The sequence below is a fragment of the Erpetoichthys calabaricus genome, chromosome 2 (genome assembly GCF_900747795.2).
Source record: "Erpetoichthys calabaricus chromosome 2, fErpCal1.3, whole genome shotgun sequence".
NCBI lineage: Eukaryota > Metazoa > Chordata > Cladistia > Polypteriformes > Polypteridae > Erpetoichthys > Erpetoichthys calabaricus.
In genome coordinates, this window is record NC_041395.2 from 223,683,883 (window position 1) to 223,702,208 (window position 18,326).

The 18,326-nt window shown below is 41.8% G+C and overlaps 1 protein-coding gene across 3 annotated transcripts in view; it reads left to right on the forward strand.

Moving 5' to 3' along the window:
- The window catches only part of cdh23 (cadherin-related 23), a 1,336,251-nt gene that overhangs the window by 929,417 nt on the left and 388,508 nt on the right, over window positions 1-18,326 (forward strand). For all 3 annotated transcript variants that reach the window (XM_051923904.1, XM_051923901.1, XM_051923902.1), the window contains exons 21-27: window positions 94-201; window positions 1,340-1,529; window positions 2,208-2,353; window positions 2,463-2,682; window positions 3,670-3,822; window positions 5,589-5,702; window positions 5,802-5,950. In XM_051923904.1, the coding sequence (XP_051779864.1) occupies window positions 94-201; window positions 1,340-1,529; window positions 2,208-2,353; window positions 2,463-2,682; window positions 3,670-3,822; window positions 5,589-5,702; window positions 5,802-5,950 (1,080 nt within the window). The remainder of the gene's footprint in view (window positions 1-93; window positions 202-1,339; window positions 1,530-2,207; window positions 2,354-2,462; window positions 2,683-3,669; window positions 3,823-5,588; window positions 5,703-5,801; window positions 5,951-18,326) is intronic.

Sequence of the window (18,326 nt, forward strand, 5' to 3'; positions counted from 1 at the left end):
AGCATGGGCTTACATAGCTAGTGATATATAAATAAATTGTTCACTGATGTTTTTTAACTTTCAACATTATCACCATTTTTTGTTTCTGAACAGGTAAATATTACCCTGCTGGACATCAATGACAATAATCCAGTATGGGTGGGAGAGCCATATCAGGTGAATGTGGTGGAGATGTCCCCTGGTGGCACAGATGTCGTCACAGTGAGTATAGACTTCAGGAGTGAGACTGAAGAGATGACTGAGCTTAGATTAGTAGTAAAGAAATGTGTTTTCACCTCAAAAATGTGTTGCTTGAGCCTCCCACAAATCTGCTTTCACTTTGATTCAGTACTGAAATGACCTAAATGATGCCCAGTCATAAATGCTTTCACAGAAGTCAGAGGCACTACCAGTGTAATATTTTGATTCTCTCAGGCCTTTTTTTGCTATATAGTGACTTGCTGCTATTAATATCTGATGGTCATATCTATAAAATAAATCCGTATTTCATACCATATTAGGATCACTTGTTTTCAGCTTTGTTTTTTCAACTACAATATGTGGCTGACCACAGTGAAATTCTTTTATAAATTAGTGTTTTAAACCTACAATAAATACTAAACTGAAATAATGTCTCCAAATATGATCATCGTCTACAACTGCTGCAGAGAAGAATTTGGCACCACATAAAGCAAAAGTCCTCGGGCAGTCTTTGCATAGCAAGTGTGTGAAATAGACCTATGCCATTTACACAAGATCCACATTTTTCGGTGTAACGATGAAATATCTCATTAAGACATGATGACTAGAATGGAATGGTCTCTTATGTGACATGTTCTGTGTTATTTACTGAATAATTATATTGGAGCTAAGTCATTTTAAAGCTGAACTCTCCCAGAGGAGCTCTCCTTATTACTTGATATTGTTATTAGAATGAGTGCATCTGTGCAGTCTGCTTTTATTTTCCTTTTTCCTATTTACCATATGCTGCCATTTTTACTCGACTCATCTCCACTTTATTACCATAACAACATCTTTTGCATAGGATTTGATTTGGTAAACCTCATACAAATAAGCATGAATTCAAACATAAAGCATAAGGCCAACATTAATCTTCATTCCTCAATAGCTTACAAAAGCATGTAGGCACACAAAAGGCTCAAGTTTTAGATTCCAAGTTCATGCATCTCACAGCTTGTAGTAAATATGGTTAGGAGACCTAATATTGGTATAAGTAAGTCACTTAACAGTGAAGGAGTAATCATTTCAATCAATCAAATAATCAGTCCAATAGAGCCAGAGGATGGATGATGGGTGGCTGGACAAAGATTGACTGAATTGCCCACTGTGAATCTTTCAGGTTCTAGCTGTGGATCCTGATAGGGGAGATAATGGAACTGTCACCTACAGTATTAGCCCACCCAACAAGTTCTACACAATTAACAATCAGACTGGGAAGATACGAACGACAGGAGTGGTGCTCGATCGTGAGACCACTAGACCAGGAGAGCTTGACCTCATGAAAACGATTGTGGTTTCTGCAACTGACCGTGAGTCTGCACTCTTTATTTATTTATTTATTTAAATTTTGCATTCAGGGCAGTATACCAGTTAGTCTGAGTACAAAAACCTTTGTTAGACTAAGTGCACATTTGTGTTTTTCTGTTTTTGAAACAATTCAGTTTGAAACATATTTGTTTTTGAAGTTTCCATGTAATAACATGGCTTGCTGCAAACAGAATTTTTACTCATTGATTTTGATCAGTAGCCTAAGCTTTACTTTTACTGCACATATTGTCATCAATATTACTATGCTATATGTGTGTTTCTTATCTAAACCTTTCATCTGATTTTTTGTGTATAGTTTTGTTTCCATTCTCTGTTATTGGTCTTGTACAGAGAGAATCTCATTGTAGCACCAGTAGTTGCAGTAGTATGGTTGTTACATGTGAAAATCTTACAACGTTGTTGAACTTGTAACCAGTACATGCAATTTCAGTGAGTACTTGACTCATTTCTTCAAAATATCCTCTAACTTAATTAAAATGAAAATTGTTCATCTACTTCTGTATTTAATTGATGTATATTTGGTGTGTATCCTTGGTTAACTATGTGAATGTACATGTCATTCTACCTGAATATATCTAACATACAGTCAAATAAAAATTATGCTTACATTTTTTTATTTTTTTTATTTATCAATTACTAAGTCTCTACTGTCTCTAAAGGTGGATCTCCGCCATTGCGTGCAACTGTTAGTACTACTATATTGGTCAATCTACTGGACTTGAATGACAATGATCCTACCTTTATGAACCTTCCATTCACTGCAGACGTTCTTGAAGGAGTTCCAAGTGGCTCTTCCATTTTTCAGGTATCAGTACCTGTCTAGTCATTGTTTATTTGCGTATTTATTTATTTACACAATGTTCAAGTCTATTATGCTTTAGTGCTAGTCCTGAACTATATATCTTTGTGAGCAGGTATCAGTCATGGACCCAGATGAGGCTGATAATGGTCTTATCAAGCTACAAATGCAGGTGGGCATGCCTCGGATGGACTTTATAATTAATGGCTCCACAGGGTTGGTAACCTCTACAGTTACTCTTGATCGGGAGAAAACACAAGAATATTACTTACGTGTAGTGGCCATGGACTCAGGACAGTTTCCTCGTATTTCAACAAGCACTTTGACCATCAGAGGTACAAAAATATTGAAAATATCAAATTTAATTTTTAGTGTTCCTACCTTTTTGTCACTATGTTTATTATAATCTAGCATAGTTTATTCTGCTGTTTAGTGTTTTCTTTACTAGGATGTGTCTAATCTACTTGCTGCAACACTTTTATACTAAATGATTTAGTTCCTCCTGTATATTTATTGTGATCTTAACTGTGGAGGCACAAAACCAATCATTAGTATCTAGAAAGTGCAGACCACTCAGTTTATTACAGTACTACAAACAAATACTTTTTAAAAAATTGAACATTCACTTACTCTATGTTTTCCAGGAACAAATGGTGAAAGACGGATCCAGTATAAAAAAGCGCTATATAAATGTAATGAATTATTATTATTATTATTATACATGTACAGAATTTATAAAAAAATATCTGTCGCCACCTACTGGTGAAACGTGATTATTTAATTTATTTTTCACTGATTTACACTACTCTTTGAAGAATACCAGTTTCTAGTAATAAGACCTGCATCTTAAACTCCAAACAATTTAATTCCTTACTGTAAAACCAAAACATTAAAAGACAAAAGTTTTATCTTTAGTGAAGACTTAAACTTTCACAGTGCAATTTAAATTAACTAAATTAATTTTGAATAGTTGTGGGCAAACCATCACCCCAGATAACCAAATGTAGTAATTGTTGATACCAATATCCTAATCAATATCTTAAGCAATCCTTTTCTTTTTCACCCATTTTCTCCTTGTTAAGCATCAAACATACTGACTTTCTGTCTTACTTACATATATTACTTCATATTTTTATTGTTTGATGACACTTATTGATCACAACAGTGTATCTGCTCTCCAATTTAAAGTTGCCTAACCATTAAACGTTCATTCAGTTTTACTTTTCATTTCTGATGCCATACATTGTAGCCTTCAGTATGGATAACATGAACTGTTCTATTTAATATTATAGAATGTTCTGAAATAAAACCTCTGATTTCAGTGCTGGACATAAACGATGAGACTCCCACCTTCTTTCCCATCATATACAATGTGAGCCTTTTGGAGAATATACCCCGTGACTACACTGTTGTGCGTCTCAACTGCACTGATGCTGATGCGGGCCTCAATGCTGAGCTTAGCTACTTCATAACAGGTGAGAACAGGTAGCAGGTTTGGTGACATCTGTATTATACTTACCTCTGTTTATTTAAATGTGCACATACACACACACACACACACACACACATATATATATATATATATATATATATATATATGAGGCACAGCCAGCATCTTTGTCCACATGGGACACCCTCAGCTGAAAAGGTCTGGGACAGATAACATACACAGGACATTATCTCCCCGGACCGCTAGATGACAGACCACCAGGGTTGTAGCAGTGCCACAAATTCCCACAGGGTACCATAGGAATTGAAGTTCTGCGACTCAGCCCTTTTGGTTTCCATGGTAACCACCAGGGGGTGCTGCGCAGTCTGGAAGAGCCCTATGTTGTGGGGCTCCAGCCTTACCCGGGAAGTGTTTCCAGGCCAAGCCTTGGGACACCGGAAGTACTTCCAATAAAGAGATAAAAGGAGCTGCCTCTCACTGCTTGGGGAGCAATAGTCGGGAGGAAGGAGGACAAAGCTTGCCAGGAGGAGTGAAGGAGGTAGAGAGGTGCAGAAGAGAGACAGAAGAAGAAGGCAAAGAGTTGCTGTGCATTGGCTGTTGCATACAGAGGAAGTGTATCCCACAATAAAAATCCTTTATTCATTTTATACTTGTGTCTAAACCTGGCTGTGTCATGATTGGGGAGCTGGAGCCTCCCTACAGTCTCCTGACAGAGAGAGAGAGATAAATAGATAGAGAGAGAGCAGAAGTACATCAATCCCACAGAGAAGTGGCAAAAGATGAAGAGGGAAAAGGAGTGGTATAGGGCCCCTCATTACTTGTATGGGTTTCTTCCATTGTCTGTATGTTTCCATTGGTGTAATTTGGTTTCCCATCCACAACCCAAATATATCCAAGTTAGGCAGATTGGTGACCTTAAATCAACTCAGTGTAAGTAAGTGAGTGTGGGTGTATGGTTGGGTTTATCCTGCGATATACTGGCACCCTGTTTTTGGTTGGCATTTGCACAATACTGCTCCGATGTGTACAGGCTCCTTACAATCCTAACATGGATAAGCAGGCTAAAAAAATAAAAGCTTGTAAAGATATTATTATTATGTTAAAAATGTATCATACTTATTATATATTCTTATATCTATTTAGTGTTACTGCATCTGTTTTTATTAATGGATGAAAGTGTTTCACCTCTTAAAGCTTATGCTATTTTAAAAAGGCCTTTGTTGACTATAGAGTATCATTGTCACGCAGTGGTTAGTGCTGCCTCCTCTCTACTAAAGAGTCCACTGATGGCATTACCTTTGTGGAGTTTATCTACATATCTGCATGTTTTTTTTATTTTTTGAGTACATTGGTTTTGTTTAAAAATGCTTAAGATATCCAAGCTCAGTTCATTTGTCCAGTTAGAGTGGCTGTACCCTGAGATGGACTGGGTTCATATCCAGAGTTGATTCTTGCAATGCAGTTTACTAATACTAAAATCAAATTAAATTATTTCTAAAAGGGAGTGCAAATATTTCTAAATATAATTGTGATTGAAAGGCAGATGAATGTAAAGTTATCTAAGAGTGTATAAGAGTGCAAACCGCTGACTTTTCCCATAGGGTTGTGTTTGAGCAGCTGTTTAAGAAGAAGAGAGGCTGTGAAAAAGGAAGTTTGGCTCTTCAGATCTAATTAAAAACTGAATTAAAAATAGACATAAACCAGGTCATTATGGTGTATGTGTGTGTATACATGAAAGCTCACAATTAAGATGTAACATTTATTACTGACATTAATTCCCTTACTTAATAGGAGGAAATCAAGATGGCAAATTCAGCGTTGGTTTTCGGGATGGAGTTGTACGGACCGTAGTAAATTTGGATAGAGAGGCACAGGCTTCCTATTCCCTCATTATAGAAGCCATAGGTGAGTAGCAGTGCATGTTTTCCTTTTGTGTCAACAGTTGCTAAGCTCGATGATCATTTCCTACCAAAATCTTCACTGCTCTTCTGTTCACCCTGGTAGACAATGGCCCTGCAGGGAGCCGTCGCACAGGTACTGCCACTGTCAACATCGTAGTGAAGGATGTCAATGACAACCGGCCCATTTTCTTGCAGAATGTCTATGAGGCAAGTGTAATAGAGAACATTCCGGAGTCAACCAGCATTGTTCAGGTGAGTTGGCAACTTTCCAGTTAGCAAAACTGCACCTTTAGCAGCTAACATGTCACTCATCAGTCAGTCATTTTCCAACCCGGAATATCCTAACACAGGGTCACGGGGGTCTGCTGGAGCCAATCCCAGCCAACACAGGGCGCAAGGCAGGAACAAATCCCGGGCAGGGCACCAGCCCACCGCAGGACACACACACACCCACACGCCAAGCACACACTAGGGACAATTTCACCAATGCACCTAACCTGCATGTCTTTGGACTGTGGGAGGAAACCGGAGTACCTGGAGGAAACCCACACAGACACAGGGAGAGCATGCAGGGAGGACCCGGAAAGTGAACCCAGGTCTCCTTACTGCAAGGCAGCAGCGCTACCACTGTGCTACCCCACCTAACATGTATTTAAGTAGGCCTATATTCCTGCAGGTTTAAATGTATTCCTACAGTTGTCCTCACAATTCACCATAATATTTCTTTTTCTTTCACTTTAAATAAGGAGTGAAATGGGGTGCTGGGTCTTGACTTTTTCACTTTGTAGATCTATTTTTCTTTTGTTTTCTCTGGACTGTTTTGAAGTAAATTATAATGTTCTGCTTTTCTAAAAAATAAAAAAACTTAAGGAATTAAACTAACTTAAACATTTCAAAGGTCTAGAGCATAAATCAATTTCATTTTATATTTCAATAGGTGTTGACCTGAGTACCTTTCATAGCTTAGCAGTATTCAAACTCTTTTTGTACAAGAAGTACATGAAGTGTGTTCACTTCTACAGTGGCAATGATCCTCCCTTCTAGATGGTCCAAGCAGAGTTGGTCTGTAGATCTGGTGCCAAACATGAGGCAGAAATATTCAACCATAGACTTGATTGTGTCAATGGTGGCTTATGAGCTGTGGCAGCTTGTGAAAAAAATCTGAAAAACATTTTTGGGGGCAAACTGAGGCAGCACTTCATAGCTCAGTAGAAAAGAAAAGAAAAGCACACACACACACAAACTGTAACACTGCCCAGTAGCACTGCTTGAACATAAATGTTGCTCTCATTTTCTTCAGGCCTGAACATTAAAGAAATAACCTAATTTTCTTGATTTCTGAAGTTCCACTTGATGTTACCATCGCCATAAAGTCGTGCTAACTCATCTGTAGTTACGTTAATGGTGGGTGTGTACTCTGAACCATTTACGTGAACTTGAAATAGTGCGTTGTTGATTGTCCAGTCACATTAGATTAAGAAAAACCAAAACAACACTAGTTTGCCGCCATTATATGTGGGAGTGGCTGGGACACAGAGAGCTGCATCTCCAGGAAAATCTGAAAGCAACCAATTAAAAGGGGAGCCTCAGGTCAGCTGCTAACCAAAAGTTCAAAGACTTACATAGACTCTCATATGGCCAGCACCCTTCACTCAGGAAATATAGGTAATCACACAGAAATTAGACAAATACACGTCAGAACCAATTTTTAATGGATGTTGACATAAGCTGACACCAGGCACATTGTGTAAATAAACACATTTATTTCTTAGTTATTTCAAATTACCTAGTTAATTTAAGTGCAGTTTTTAAAATATTTGGGGGGTGGGCACCCCAGCGCCCATCATTACAAACCGCCACTGCCTATGAGTCTGTCTTGGGTGCATAAGTGGTGGGGGCACAAAAAGAAAGTGGTGATCTTGAATATAGATGAGTTGTTGTATAGAAACCCACACTCACGCTGACATAATGAGAAAGTAACATTCATTAATTTGACATATTGCGACTGTAAGACAGCTTCTGTGCAAATTTAGTTTTCAAGCTGTGTAAATAGGAAGGTCCAGAAGCAGATCTACCTTCAGATCATACTGGGTGCCCCATTTTGGCAAGGGGTCTCACTTGATGTAACGAGCAAGACACCAAACACCCACCCCTCCCTGGTGAAACAGTCGATCAAGTCAAGTGCACTTCATTCACTGCTCACTGAAATGTTTGAGCGTCTGCATGCTGAAACCACCAACTTGGAATGCTCGTTGAAATGACTGCATATAAGTGTGCCTGCATGCCGAAATCACCAAGGATGCCAACATGGTCAAAACACTCACACACAGAGACCTAAATTGGTAATTACTGGGATATATGAAATGTCCAGATGTCTGCAGAGTGTACTATTCCAATTTTGTTCAATTCTGTGTTAAGCAGCTCTCTTCATTATGTCATCCAGGGGCCTGTGAGACTCTTAATCCATCTCGGGAAGGTCTTATTACTGTATGTGTGAGGAGCAGTGATTAGTACTGCTGCCTTATGGATTTACCAACCTAGGTTCAAATACCTTGTCTGGTCATTGCCTCTGTTGAGTTTACATGTTCTAGTCTAGTCTGTGGATTTTTCTACTTTAATTTTCCTCTAGCATCTCCAAAGATGTGCAAGACTGGTTAACTGGCAACTTTAAATTTGTCCATTGTGAGTGTATGTGACTCACAATAGACTGGGAGCCAATCCAAGGAAGCTTTTTGTGCTGGGATATTCTCTGGATCCTCCTGGCCCTGAAGTTGATTTGGTTTGAGAATGTATGTATGTATGTATGTACACAAGGAGAGAATGGTTAATAATAATAATGAAAAGGCACAAGGTGCTTTCATATCGAAAAAGAGCAATTTTTTTATTTCCTTGTGTGCACTGCTGCAAGCTCTAGCTCCTGTCATCCTGAATTGGGTTAAGCAGGTTTGAGAATGTTATGTCGCTATGAACTGTGCTTGTTAAATACTGGCTTTTACTCTTTTGTCTCTGCTTTTCTGAGCACTCTACGATATTAAAAGTAAAAAGTGTACAGACATTTCAGTACAGTGTGGAAGGAAACTAGCCACACACTGGTAAGCAACACTGTGCTATAATAAAGTGAGAGTAACACCTTCTACTGTGACATTCTGACTATAAAAGAATTAGAAATCATTTAAAATTCAACATCTGCAACATCGCATGGACATCAGGGACAGTGCCGGGTTGGTGGTACCCCTCTTTAAGAAGGGGAACCGGAGGGTGTGTTCCAACTACAGAGGGATCACACTCCTCAGCCTCCCCGGAAAAGTCTATTCGGGGGTCCTGGAGAGGAGGGTCCATCAGATAATCGAACCTCGGATTCAGGGGGAACAGTGTGGTTTTTGTCCTAGTCGTGGAACAATTGACCGGCTCTACACCCTTGGCAGAGTCCAGGAGGGTGCATGGGAGTTTGCCCAACCAGTCTACATGTGTTTTGTGGACTTGGAAAAGGCGTTCGACTGTGTCCCTCTGGGAATCCTGTGGGGGGTGCTCCGGGAGTATGGGGTACCGGACCGCCTGATAATGGCTGTTCGGTCCCTGTACAACCGGTGTCAGAGCTTGGTCCGCATTGCCGGCAGTAAGTTCAACCCATTTTCGGTGAGAGATGGACTCCTCTAGGGCTGCCCTTTGTCACCGATTCTGTTCATAACTTTTATGGACAGAATTTCTAGGCGCAGCCAGGGCATTGAGGGGGTCTTGTTTGGTGGATTCAGGATTGGGTCACTGCTTTTTGCAGATGATGTTGTCCTGTTTGCTTTGTCAGGTCATGATCTTCAGCTCTCTCTGGATCGGTTCGCAGCCAAGTGTGAAGTGGCTGGGATGGGAATCAGCACCTCCAAATCCGAGACCATGGTTCTCAGCTGGAAAAGAGTGGAGTGCCCTCACAGGATTGGCAGCGAGATCCTGCCCCAAGTGGAGGAGTTCAAGTATCTCTAGGTTTTGTTTACGAGTGAGGGAAGAATAGAGCGGGAGATCGACAAGCGGATTGGTGCGGCGTCCGCAGTGATGCGGGCTCTGCATCAGTCTGACATGGTGAAAAAGGAGCTGAGCCAAACGGCAAAGCTCTCAAATTACCAGTTGATCTACGTTCCTACCCTCACCTATGGTCATGAGCTATGGGTAGTGACCGAAAGAACGAGATCGTGAATACAAGTGGCTGAAATGAGTTTCCTCCGCAGGGTGTCTGGGCTTTCCCTTAAAGATAGGGTGAGAAGCTCGGTCATCCGGGAGGAGCTCAAAGTAGAGCCACTGCTCCTCTGCATCAAGAGGAGTAAGATGAGGTGGCTTGGGCATCTGATCAGGATGCCTCCTGGACGCCTCCCTGGTGAGGTGTTCCGGGCACGTCTAACCGGGAGGAGGCCCCAGGGAAGACCCAGGACACGCTGGAGGGACTATGTCTCTCAGCTTGCCTGGGAATGCTTCAGAATTCCCCCGAAAGAGCTAAGTGACTAGGGAGAGGGAAGTCTGGGCATCTCTGCTCAAGCTGCTACCCCCGGGACCTGATATTCGATAAGCAGAAGAGAATGGATGGATGGATGGATGGATGGATGGATGGATGGATGGATGGATGGATGGATGGATGGATGGACGGATGGATGAAAATTCAACAGTATTCCTCAACTACAACTGTCCATCACCCCTTTCTGAGCAGATCTACTTCCACTAGGGGTGTCCCTTGAATAACATCTTGCCAGCTGATGTATTTTAATGTTCTCCACCAATCTGACTGTCTGCTCACTCCCCACTTTGGATTGCCACATAGACTGAAACCTCCATCTAACCTTACTAAATGCTAAATTTGAAGAGTTCACACCATTTAACAACATTAACAAAAGAGGGCCCTAAATTCTCAAATATGCATCAATATACCAGCGTATTAGCATAAAATACTTGAGAATTACTGTCAATCTTTACATGAAAGATAAAAGTCAGTACATTGCACTTATGCATTCTTGTCAGCAAATTATATATCACCAATTCCAGATGCTCTGTAGATAGAAATGCATGCAAAGCCAATAGAATTAGTGAGTTAATATTTAGCTCATTAACAATTATCTGATGAAGCCATTTCTTTAAAAAAAAAGACATTATTAATGCATCACCGGTAGCATGAAATTAAGAGCTAGTACAATAAGTAAAAGTATTAAAAATGGAAACTTCCAACACAGAAATTGAGCTACAATCCAAACTGGAATGGGGAAGAGAGGTGTTACTGTAAGGGATACTCTGCAGTGCACATGTCAACAGAAACTTCAACTTTGAGACATTGTTTAAAAGGGGATTACTGTGGCAGAGCAGAAAAATAAAGAGCACACCATAGTTATCAAATAAGCAACTCAAAAGTGTTTCACTACACAGCATCTAGCGTACATTAAAGCAGCTGTCAGTTAATGTGCTATACCGAAGTAGGCCTTACAGCCATCGTAATCTGTAAGATAATGCCTTCTCTCAAGATCACTTCTGAGTAGGCTCTAAACTAGCTGCTTACCCTTTTAACTTGTTTAACTCTGAGCTCTTTGTTCTAGGAATGCAATATTTGCACAATGAGCAAATAACATTTTTAAGACCTGTACATTATTGTGAAGCTTAGTGCACAAAGCTTAGTACATGTTATAGTAGTTCAGCCCGGACACAAACAGGTGGACACAGAATGTTCCAAAACACACACGTTTAATTAGAAAGTCCAGCACACAACACAGTGCCCATGTACCAAACACCCTTTTTCAGTTCGATTCTCTCCCTTCCGGACTTCTCCTGTCGCCTTTCCACCCCAAGCATTGCCTTCTTCCTCCCGACTCCAGCTCATCTACTCAAGGGAGGCAGCCTCTTTTGTAATCACCCAGATGTGCTCCAGGTGTTCTCTGACGACCTTTCCGGAGGCACTTCCTGGTGTGGCGGAAGTGCTGACATCCAGGTCTCCACAATCCTCTGGGCGCCCCTCAATAGGGTTGAGCTTCCATGCTCGGTTCCCATGGCCCCCCATACAGACCAGGGCGGCTGCCCTCTTGTGGTCCAGGGGAGGTATAATCCCTCTCCTGGCCCTCCTAGGCATCCCAGCCTGGTATGGGTCCTGGCCGTCCACCACAATGTGCATCAAGATGAGGTAAGACATCAGCACCTTTAAAAGGCAGGCAGTGAAATATAGAAAAAGGCTGATGTCAAGAAAAATTTAAACATGAGCCTTATAAATAAGTGACCAGGGCAAAACAGTGATACACATGATTTCCAGAGGTTAGAGTGATGATAATGTTTAAATGTTGGCACATAATAGCACAACTATTATGCATAGGACAACACTACATATAAACTGAAAATTTAACTAACTGCACTACCTGTCTCATGTGGGTTGAAATCTAAATAATCAATGTAGACCTCAGCTTTAATGGTTGCACTGCACCATCTATTGGAATTTATTTTGTAATGTTTGTAGAAGTAAAATACATTGCATTTTTCATTCCAACAGATGGGAACGCCACAAATATTTGTAGTTATCAAATGCATTACTACAAATGTTTGTGATGTGCCATCTGTTGAAATGACAAGTGCAATGCATATATCTCTGTTATATGCCATTTGGTATGGGAATCGTAAAAGCAGTGTTAATTTTTGTATAATGCTGTATGGACACTTGGGGGCGCTGTTGTCCCATGAAACCCAACAGACAGATTCTCTAGGACACAAGTTTAAAAGCACTAAGCAGATTTTTTAATTCTTACTTTGCGATAGTGCCTCCAAAGCATCACACCTACCAAACGCACAACAAATCAATAGAATACACACAATAACTCTCCTCCTCTCCTCCCAGCAGCTCTGTCACACTCCCTCCCAACTCCGGCTCGCCTGCTGAGTTCCGATCAGTCCTTTATATATTCCTTGACCCGGAAGTGCTTCCATCCTTCCGTCCATGTGGCTCGTCAGCACTTCCGGGTCAGATAGAGAGTGGCATTTTCTTCAGCCCTGAAGCACCTCTGTTCCTCCGTCCCCATGACTTGGGAGTGCTTCCGGGCTATAGGGGAAGTACTGTAGAAATCCCCTTGTCTCCTTGCAGCATCATTTGGTGGCACCCACTGTACCCAGCAGGGCTGGGAAGTTGAACTCCATCTCCCACAGTGTCCTGCTGGGATCTGAGGTACCGCTATACTGCAAGGAAGTCTCCACCTAGCGTCCTGGATGTGTCAACCTGGCCGTCCATCACATTTCCCCACCCTCAGTCTGAGCACAGTGGGGTGAAGCGTCCAGTCCCACAAGGGTTGTCCTTCTCCAGGAGGTGCTGTTTGCTGTGGCCGGACCGTGGCTTTGCCCTGCAAAACAATCACAGGATAACCGTGGGGAGACACTGCACGCATGATGACGCTTAACTTCCTCCCTGGTTCTCCGTACATGGCCCGGCCGGCGGCATTCATAGCACAGCCGCCTCCCTCCCGAAAGCCTCTCCCTGCGAGACTGAAAGCAGGTTGGGAATACCTGCTCCTCCCCTTTGACAGCTGAGGGTGGAACATCAGCTGCACATAAGCTCGCAGCTGCCCACTCTGATATGTCAGGAGACCCCTGTTTCTTTTCCGGACTCTCCTTTTTGATCTGGAGCTTTCTCACAGGGTGGGTCTCTCTATGCGTAAAAGAGAGACTCTTTGCTGTTTGCTCCCCTTTCGATTTTCTGGAGACCGGTGCCGATATCTCAAGGGTCAAGGCAACCTGGAAGACCGCACTACCCAGCTGTTCTGGTTTATCAAACTCTTCCACCGAACTCTTCACCCCTTAATTGTTTGTAGGATGCGAGGATACTTAACAGCCGATATGAGTTAATCGTGCTGCCCCTTCACTCTGCGTCCCTTTATTCTGTACGGTACCAGTTGTACTAACCTGTACCGCCAAATCCAACATTTGGGGGAGTTTCCGACCTAATCGCCGTAGTTATTCCTCCACCCTTCGTAAAGGCGCCTCGGCCATCGCTTCTGGCTCCTCCATCATCTTCCTTATAGAGGACATCACCTGTATAAAATTCTGTACGGGCGGGATCAACTTCTCCAGCTCCCACACGTCAACCTCATTATTCAAATTGACCGGAGGTGGGCTTGGGCCATCATCAGCCCCACCTCCCGGCCGTGAGCCATTGAGCATGCGCGTCTCTGGCACATGCGCCATTGGAACTCGCACAGACTCTTGGGAATTGGAGTTTGTAAAATTAGAGGTCTGGGTTGCCGCTACCGGCCGACTGTGATCCGCCTGTTCTAGTTTAGCTGCGGATCATTCAGTCATATCCCGTCCCTCTTTACCTTTGCATATGGCAGGCAGTGCTTTGCTTACCACCCCCTTCCCCTTCAGGGAGTTTGGATCCATCAGGGAAATGACGACCTCACATACGGGACGATGCTGACCTTCTCCTTCCCACAATCCTTTGGTTCATGGCATGTGTCCCGCTTCAGCAAACTGCAGGAAACCCTCCTTATCATGCAGCTCTTTGTCGCCATCTTGGCTTTCCCTGCCTGCCCCGGGATAGTCCACGTGACTGCTCCAGTCAACTAGGGTCCCAAGGTTAAGACGCCTAGATTGGCAAAATGATTAAGCCGTTCTGCTCCCGAGCTCTGGAACTCACTACCTACTTAGCTTAGAAAGATCAAATCATTTTCAACCTTCCAATGTAAACTTAAAACCCATCTGTTTAAAATGGCTTTTTCTCTATGATTACAGAGGCTTTGTTTGGTTTTAATTTTTATATTTTCTGTGTTTTCTGATGTTTTATGTTTTGTTTATAATGTGTTTTTTATTTATTGTTTGTTCGGTGTCCTTGAGTGCTTAGAAAGGCGCCTTGTATAAATAAAATGTATTATTATTATTATTATTATAAGGGAAGAAAATGGAGAAGTCCAGAGCATGGACCGTAGAAAGCTTTTGTAACAAGGGGGCTACATAAGGCCATGGTGGGCAAACAATGCAAAGACTACTGAAGTACTCCCTACTACATGAGACAACACCAAAAGATTGAGAGCAGTGTTTGGTAATATTATAAAGAGGATTAAAAATCATTTCAGTTTGATCTACCCTTGCTATAAAGCATTCAATCTCCAATATCCTCCCACAGGTTTTTGAATGATGTCATTGGCAGTGTTAAATTGACTGGATTTACGGGATGTCCCTGAATCAACTGGCACCACATTTAAGGCTGGTTTTGTCTTGCTTTTAGGAAAGATTCCACCTCTCTGTGACTATCACCAGGGAAAAGTGCTTTACAAAATGAATTATGAGCATGTAATGGGCATTGATACAAGAAACTGCTTATTTTTATGGAATGTCATGATTTACTGTGAGAAGAAATTTGATGAGAATCTTTAAGCTTTCATATATGGAATCTAGATAGGTCAACCCAGAATACAGCTGAAATTTAGTTCACCAAAGCTGCAAAAAAATATTTTTTTACTGCAGGTGGTTCAATTCCTAGTACTTAAGGTACATGGATCTAATGTCCAAGGTTCAAGTCTCACACCCAGTTATTGCCTGTGTGATGTCTGCGCATTCTCTTTTATTTCCATATATTCTGGTGTTCCTTCTAAGCTTGTGTATATTTGGTCTAGTCTCCCAGTGTCAGTTGTTGTGCCCATGAGTGGTCTCTACAGTGAACTCATGCTCTTTCCAGTGTTGGTTCTTGTCTTAATCCCAGTGCTTTCAGAACTGGCCTTCAGCTCTCATGATCGTGAACTGGATTAGGTGGATCTGAGAATGTTCTATTATTTCTAGTTAAATGTCAAGATGTCTGAGTGGGTGTCCTCCAGGTGCTCTGGTTTCCTCCCACAGTTCAATGACATGCAGATTAGATTCCATCCATCCATCCATCCATCCATTATCCAACCTGCTATATCCTAACTACAGGGTCGCGGGGGTCTGCTGGAGCCAATCCCAGCCAACACAAGGCACAAGGCAGGAAACGAACCCTGGGCAGGGTGCCAGCCCATCGCAGGGCGCACACACACACACACATCCACACACCAAGCACGCACTAGGGATAATTTAGAATCGCCAATGCACCTAACCTGAATGTCTTTGGACTGTGGAAGGAAACCGGATTACCCGGAGGAAACCCACGCAGACACGGGGAGAACATGCAAACTCCATGCAGGGAGGACCCGGGTCTCCTAACTGTGAGGCAGCAGCGCTACCCACTGCGCCACCGTGCCAGCCCGCAGATTAGACTGACATTGCTAAATTGTCCCAAGTGTGTGGGTATGCTCACTCTGCAATGGACTCGCCACCCCGCAACCCAGCCCTGGATAAGCAAGTTATGAAAATGGATGAATTTGATGTCCAGCTATTAAAAGAAATGGAGGACAATGCCATGAATTTAAAGGGGTATACTGTGGAATGGCAGATATGTGATCAAGTCACTAGCACTGAGCATATTATGGATGCTTGGAATAGAGAGGTTCATCTAAAGATATAGTTTTTAGTGTTTGATACGGATTTTGCTTTATCCTTGATCTCCCTCATATCCCCATCTTAATATGCTAGTACAGTCTTCACTGCTTGCTCAGTTCATCTGAATGTCATTGTCTAAACTTTATTAGCTGAAGAAATGTGGTCTCTTCTCAGTAACATTAAAACCATATTTTAGTTTTGGTATATTTTCGGCCAGAAATACTTGTTAAATGTTCTTCATAACATATTGCTATCACAATAGGCTTCTCAAAACAATTCCATATCCAGACACAGAAGGCATTATTCAGGGCTTGGCTCGTGGTCACTGGCTGACTGTACTGAAAAGCAAAGGGATGCTAAAAAGGAAACAGAGCCCCCTAGTCAAACAGATCCCCCCCCCCACACACACACACACACACCCCACCACCACTACCACCACCAACCACGCGTGCCCCATCTCAATGCAGCTGAAGGAAGAAAGAGAGATTTGTCTTCCTAGAAACTCCCAGGCTCCACTTAGCAGTTTGCTGCACTTCCTTAGCAACACAGAACACTCCAGGACAACATTCCTAAGCTTTTGTGTGCTTTAGGTCAATATTATTTTATATTCTGGTGACATGTTTGGGAGGTGTCTGAGTTTATAGACAGACACTCTCATTCATTCCACAGTTTGGAAGCTGAGCTGTCATGGATATTAATGAGGAGTAGAAGAAAAGGCCATTACCTCTGTATTATGGGACTGAGCTACCTGAGCATTCACTGTACTACTGTATAGGTGACCCTTTTGTCTGTAAGTGGGATCTGAAGTGAGCCAAGCAAATTTAGTTATCGTGGCAGTCAATAGACCAGTGTTTTTCTCTAAAAGCGGGGTCAACAATATGTAAACTGATCCTGTTGACTTGGACAATCAGGGCCTCCCATCAGAAACCAAAGTTCATAACAGCATGACAGGTTTTATTTCAGAATGCTAGGCTGTGAATGCACAACACCCTACGCCTTTTAATTTGGTGTCCTTTTAATGAGTGCACCTAGGCTTACTCTTAAATTAAAATTCTGTTGCCGATATGAAAGACAAGACAAAGCAGGAGGAAATCGTGACCCTCATCATAATTCTTTTAGTTTGCTCTCCGTACACTGAACATCCTGCTAGTACTTCTGGCCTCTTGTCAATTCTTAAAATAACAGCTAATTATCTGAAGTTACTGTAGCTCCGCTGGGAATTATGCACATTGCTGCAAGCCAGAGTTAATTCAACATTTCGGCATCTCTCGTGTTTATTTATTTTCCCAAACACAAGATGCCCAGGTTTCTTGCTAGTATGCTCTACATGCAGTTTTACCTACAAGATGAAATAATTGAAACACTTCATGTCATTATTTAGCTGATGCCTTTATTAAGGCACTTTACAGAATGATGGTATTTACAATTGGAACTTAAGCAGTTTGAAAAACGTAAGAGTCATCCAGTGAGCCTGCCCTGGCAATAGCACCAACGATCTTGTGATTTCAAGTCCAGTGTCTTAGCCACAATGCCTGCCTGTGCAAACAATCTGTCTAAAATATTTTTTATTGGGTTTGCCAACTACAATTCAATGAACAAATTATACTTCAGTGAGACGTTTTTTCAAATCATGTAACAAATATTAACTGCATCAAAAGAATGATCCAGTTTTCACACTGTTGTACTGAACTAAGCAAAATCAATGAATACTATGACAAGTTCACCATTGGAGACTTTTCCAAAACATTCCCCTGATGTTTTTATTAATATGGATGTAAGGACACAGGCGCACCTAATAAACAAAGACGATATAAAAACATATCACTTTTACTTGAACTTTATCTTGTACTGTTCATTATTGAACCCTTTCTTTTTCCTTGAATAGAGTTTAAAGGAATTTCCTGCTATTTTCTTTCTCTTAATATTATTATTATTATTTACATTTGTATAGCACTTTTCTCACAACTCAAAGCGCTTTACATAGTGAGTGGGTAGCCACTTCAACCACCAGTAATGTGTAGCCCCCACCTGCATGATGCAACAGAAGCCATTTTTGCACCAGTCTGCTCACCACACATTAGCTATTAGGCGGTGAAGTGGTGAAAGAGAGACAGCCAATTAGAGACAGGGGATGATTTGGGGCCTTGAATGACCAGGTTGTGGTGGGCAGTTTAGCCTGGAA